Here is a 5,664-nt window from a genome sequence, read left to right on the forward strand (position 1 = left end):
TTTTGCCTTTTCGATTGACATTAATTAATGATGCTTAATAGAAACAATCAGCCTTTGACGTGGTTAACTGAGATTACGGGCAATCGACTAAAGGAAGTGAACATTGATATAAAATATTAAATTTGGATGCTTGGGGCCATCATTCTTTGAATTGTGATACTACATGTGTTGGTGCATCGTGAAAGTTTCAAATATTTTGAATTTTAAGAATGTAAAAAAGGAAAAAGTCGAGGGTGAATTTTTTAAGGCCCAATTTTTATTTTTATTGTTATTTTCATTTTTGTTAGTTCTATTATACTTCTACTCTTATTCTATTCTATTATACTTTTATTCTTATTCTAACTCTCACTCTCAGACTTTTACTCTACCTCCTTGCAAGACGTGAGAGTCGAAATCAACTCTTGAAACTAAATCATCCCCTCGAAAAAAGTGAGAATTCGAATCCCCCACTTCCCTCTTCCCCCTTCCATGTTGGAATGGTGGCCATTGGAACAAACCCCAATAGTTCCAATTTTATTGAGTCACTAATTAATTGAGTGAATGCATGAGCTTTCTTTTTTAAAATAATTGGGAAAAATCATATGATTTGACATGAGTTCAAATGATAATATTTAGATACTATATGAAATTGGAAGACGCTAAGCAGAAAATTAATTTGACTGAAAATATCTTAAGAATCTCATGATCAAGAACAGGAAGATTGTGGATATGAAGAACAAGTGGTTTAAATGATGAGAGATCCAATATGCAACGCATATGCGGAATAGTAGAGAAAACAATCTTGAACTCTGCGAAAAGCTGTGGGGCCATTAGCTAGAAAAATTAGATCTGCCATGCCGCTTTCTTCCTGAAGCTCCTTAACTCCATTAGCCAGGGACTATGCAAATGATAATTAGGTCATCTGGGTATCTCTTGTAGTGGGAAACCGCCATTAGGCCTTCCTCTGCAGAATTCTGATTTTCATCTTCTGTCCTCAAATTCACTTGCGGCTCGTGGCGTTTTTGTCCTCAACCATTGGCAGTAGTGTTGCGGCAGCATGCTGTGTTATTGGTTGTTGCCGAGGAGGAAAGATTGAAGTTGTCATCATGATATTTCTGGGAAAAGCAAGATTGGTCTTTCTTTCTCTAGTGTCTCATTATGTTATAAAATTTTGCACTGGAGGAGATGTCATCACTGCAACAGAGTATATCCAAGACCCTGCAAGTATAACATCAAGTGGAGGTCTCTACAGTATGGGATTCTTTAGCCCTAATGGTTCTGCAAATCGCTATGTAGGGATTTGGTACAATAAGGTTCCTACATCTAATGTTCTCTGGGTAGCGAACAGGGAGAATCCAATTTTTGACTCTTCTGGTGTTGTGAAGATATCCGGTGATGGTAATCTTGTGGTCATGAATGGAAAGAGGGAATCAGTTTGGTCATCAAATGTTTCCAACTCTGTAACCGATGCAAAAGCTCAGTTGTCAGATTCTGGGAATCTGGTCTTGCTCAAACAGACCTCTAACTCTAGTGCAAATGATTCAGAGACTCTCTGGGACAGTTTCCAGCACATGACCGATTCATTCTTACAGAAAATGAAGCTGACTACCAACTCAAGAACAAATGAGACGCAGGCATTAACGTCTTGGAAAAGCCCTTCTGATCCATCAATTGGAAGCTTCTCAGCGAGTCTTGATCTGCATAACATTCCTGAACTTTTCATTCGGAATGGCAGTTCTCTGTATTGGCGAAGTGGTCCATGGAATGGTAATATATTCATTGGAGTACCGAAGATGCAATCAGTCTATATTAATGGGTTTACCCTGGTGGATGATCACGAAGGAACAGTCTATCTGACTTACAGTTTTGCTGAGGCATCTTACTTGTCATATTTGTTATTGAAATCAAATGGGGATTTGGTGCAACCATACTTGGATCGGAATAGCAGTTCCTGGGGGATTGTTTGGTCATCTCGGGTGAGTGATTGTGATGTCTACGGCCAGTGTGGACCGTTCGGAATCTGCAATGCCAAGAATTCACCAATTTGTAGCTGTTTGAGAGGCTTTGAGCCAAAAAACTTCGAGGAATGGGGCAGAGGAAATTGGTCCGGTGGATGCATTCGGAAGTCATTGCTGCAGTGCAATGGAACTGCAAATGGTAGCAGTACAGCCAGCAAAAAGGATGGATTTTTAAAGCTGGAAATGATGAAAGTGCCAAATTCGGGAATTTTTTATTCTACACTGGAAAGTGATTGCCCAGGAAATTGCTCAATTAATTGTTCATGTGTAGCATATGCATTTGACCCTGGTGTTGGCTGCATGTTCTGGATACAAGACCTAATTGACCTACAGAAGTTCTCCGTTGGAGGAACAACTCTTTACGTTCGGCTGGCCCACTCAGAACTCGGTAAATTAACTTCACTCTTAGATGATGGTTCTCATCAATTTGGTAGTGCAGCTTAAGTTTAGATGGATAAATACACTTGGCTTGACTCATTCATCAAGACTTGTCGAATTTCATTAGCAAACCAACACGCCTGCACATCTGCACGCTCAAATATAGGCTCGAGCAGGGTCTAATATCGAGCCCATTTTATATATATATATATATATATATATATATATATATATATATATATATATATATATTTTGGTAAGGATATCGAGCCCATATTTGAGCCCTGATAAAGGAGCAGATTTTGCATATCTTCTTGACTATGACAAAGTCTCATTGTTAGCTATAAAACAAGGGTTCCAAAATGATTCGTTTAGTAATTGCTTACTGGCAGCATGAACATAGTCTGAGGCGTCAATTAATGTCTCTGCTCTGATCTCCAGATGAAAAGGGACATCTGAGAGAAATCATAGCAACTACAGTCAGCATAGGAACACTCATTGTTATCATCACAATATGGTTTGCCACAAGGAAGGTGAAAAAACGAGGTAAAGAGTAGTGCAGCTGTTGAATTTTAGAATTGCCAATAATCTCTGAGTTTGCATGGAATAAATAACAAGCTCTATTTTTCTGGATCAGCATTAAAGGAAAGTAAGGAAAAACATTTGTCCAGTGGAGAAGCCCCTTCAGTTGTAATGCTTGGAGAGAACTTGAGCAGAGTCGAGTTCCAGGAGTTTGTAAAATATAAAATTGAAGAATTGGCTGCCGCAACAGGAAACTTTGGTGAGGCCAATAAGCTTGGGCGGGGTGGTTTCGGGCCAGTATATAAGGTATAGCTATTCACGTAGAGTATTATATATGTAATTGTGTTCGTGTGTGCGCGTGTCAATTTTCGGAGCTCATTTAGTCCCTGTGTACAGGGGAGACTGCCAAACGGTCAGGAAATAGCAGTCAAGAGGCTATCGAGAGCCTCAGGACAAGGACAGCAGGAATTTATTAACGAAATGGTGGTCATTTGTAAGGTCCAACATCGAAATCTCGTGAGACTGCTTGGATGCTGTGTTGAAGGAGATGAGAAAATGTTAATCTATGAATTCATGCCAAACAAGAGCCTAGACACATTTCTTTTTGGTAATATTTCGCTTATTTAAATGTTGCCTCAAACTATCTATCATGCCATATATCCAAGAAGCCTCATTTGTATAGTTAGCTGTTAGCCATTCGAAAATGATTGGACAGTTGTTGCTACAAACGCTATAGGTTTCCTGTTTGGCTTTAAACTTCTGTGCATTTCACTCGTTTCCAATTGCAACAATGAATTGTTCGCATTAAACTTCTATGTCCATGCAGATCCACTAAAACGAGTACATTTGGATTGGAGAACACGGTTCAACATTGTTGATGGAATTTGTCGAGGTTTGCTTTATCTTCATAGGGATTCTAGACTAAGGATTATACATAGAGATTTGAAGGCAGGCAATATCTTGCTGGATGAAGAGCTCAATCCAAAAATTTCCGACTTTGGAATGGCTCGGATATTTGGAGGAAATGAAAATCAAGCTAATACACGAAGAGTTGTGGGAACCTAGTTAGTACCTCTTTAGTTTTGACGTTCCTAGTGATTTTATTCTCTACTCAGATTAAGGAAATTGAACCTCTTTAATTGAATGCAGTGGCTACATGGCTCCTGAATACGCAATGGATGGGCGATTTTCAGAAAAATCAGATGTCTTTAGCTTCGGCATATTAATACTGGAGATCATAAGTGGGAGACGGAACACGAGTTTTCATGATGAAGATCAATGCTTGAGCCTTCTAGGATTGGTAAGCTCTCATTGACTTAGAAGTTGGAACTGCATTCTATTCTCATAAACTGGACCTCCAATAGTAAATTGGTTTGATTAATTTGCAGGCATGGAAGTTATGGAATGAAGACAATGTTCTAGCACTAGTGGACCCAAACATACCTGCTGAATGCTTTGAGGTTCAGCTTTTAAGGTGCATAAATGTGGGGCTTCTCTGTACGCAAGAAAGGGCAAAAGATAGGCCTTCCATATCAACTGTTATTTCAATGATCAACAGTGAAGTGGATCTTCCTCGTCCAAAGAAACCTGCATTCACCCCGAGGAAAATAACCCAAGACACAGATTCCTCTGGACAAAGCCAAAAGACATGTTCTGCCAACGATGTTACTCTTAGTGTTCTTCAAGGCAGATGACATAATCTGAATTTTTGCACGATTCTCACTATATGTCCTGTTCTTACCGTTTCAAGTTACTAGTTTTATTTTTACGCAATCTTTTTGGGAAATGTATAGAAACGCAAAACATGACTATTTTTTTTTTCCACTTTGTAGTTCTTTACTACAGATATTTGTGTCATCAAAAGTTGGGGTTCAAAAATTTGGTGCCTGCTAATGGGAATAATGCTTCTGCTTCTCATCTCAAGAACCAGTGGGTTGGACAAAGTTGAAAAAAAAATTGCAAACAGCCCAGCACCGCGCCCCGCACCCCCCTCACTGTGGGGTGAATTGCAATTAGCCCCCTCCTTCAAATATTCGCAACTGCTCCTTAACGTTTCTATTTGTTCCAAATTAGAATGCAAATCTTGGCAACGCCAGAAATACCCTCAAATTTGCAATAGCCTTAAGTGTTCACTAATGTTCATTTCACATCATAAATTCAATGACATGGTTAGATCAAAAAGTTCCACTAATCCTATTGATGGGAGAATGATATAGTTCATTTTACTCAACATTGCAGTCCTCGTCAATTGATTGTAAGATTTCGATCAATATAACCAGTTGTGAGCAACTGGAAACTAAATGCCAACTCATGGAAAGCAATTGCGGCCACATTCCTAAATGAATGCAAGAATCTAAAATTTCGGCGGCATGCACTTTCAAAGGCTTAAATGCTTTTTCTACAGTTGACTTCGTCAATTGGGTAGAAATCCTGATGTAGACACTCAACCACTTAGTTAACTTCATCAATGGGGTACACTCTAGCATTTAGCTAATGCTCCCGCGGTGGTGCACTAGATCAAGATAATTGACTCGTAAGGCAAGGTGAAGTGACTCTTCAAGGAAAGCAATCAATATTACTAGTTGTAGTCAACTGAAAACTAAGTCCATTAAAATTTTCATGAATCCAGAAGGTATTGGGAAAGCTATTGAGGCCACGATGTTGAATGAAGACAACAATCTAAATTTCCATGGCTTGCTCTCTTTGACCCGTAATCCTCCAAGACCTGAATGCGTTTTGTACGGATGCCCTCGTCAATGGGGCAAAA

General features: G+C 39.2%; 1 protein-coding gene across 1 annotated transcript; it reads left to right on the forward strand.

Annotated features, from left to right (window-relative positions):
• The first annotated feature begins 745 nt into the window (after positions 1–745).
• LOC104441119 (G-type lectin S-receptor-like serine/threonine-protein kinase At1g11330) lies at positions 746–4,790 on the forward strand. The gene is made up of 7 exons (XM_039310625.1): positions 746–2,385; positions 2,817–2,921; positions 3,013–3,203; positions 3,294–3,504; positions 3,724–3,961; positions 4,047–4,197; positions 4,286–4,790. Exons 1-7 carry the CDS (start codon positions 1,086–1,088, stop codon positions 4,589–4,591), a joined length of 2,502 nt encoding a protein of 833 aa, XP_039166559.1. The 5' UTR covers positions 746–1,085; the 3' UTR covers positions 4,592–4,790.
• The last annotated feature ends 874 nt before the right edge of the window (positions 4,791–5,664 follow it).

This window comes from Eucalyptus grandis, chromosome 4, assembly GCF_016545825.1.
Source record: "Eucalyptus grandis isolate ANBG69807.140 chromosome 4, ASM1654582v1, whole genome shotgun sequence".
NCBI classification, from domain to species: Eukaryota; Viridiplantae; Streptophyta; class Magnoliopsida; order Myrtales; family Myrtaceae; genus Eucalyptus; species Eucalyptus grandis.

Excerpts from the sequence above, each read along its gene's own strand:
- LOC104441119 (XM_039310625.1), top strand. The coding sequence starts at position 1,086 with ATGATATTTCTGGGAAAAGCAAGATTGGTCTTTCTTTCTCTAGTGTCT. Across the intron at positions 2,922-3,012 it reads AAGGAAGGTGAAAAAACGAG|CATTAAAGGAAAGTAAGGAA; the intron begins GTAAAGAGTAGT and ends TTTCTGGATCAG. Across the intron at positions 3,505-3,723 it reads CCTAGACACATTTCTTTTTG|ATCCACTAAAACGAGTACAT; the intron begins GTAATATTTCGC and ends ATGTCCATGCAG.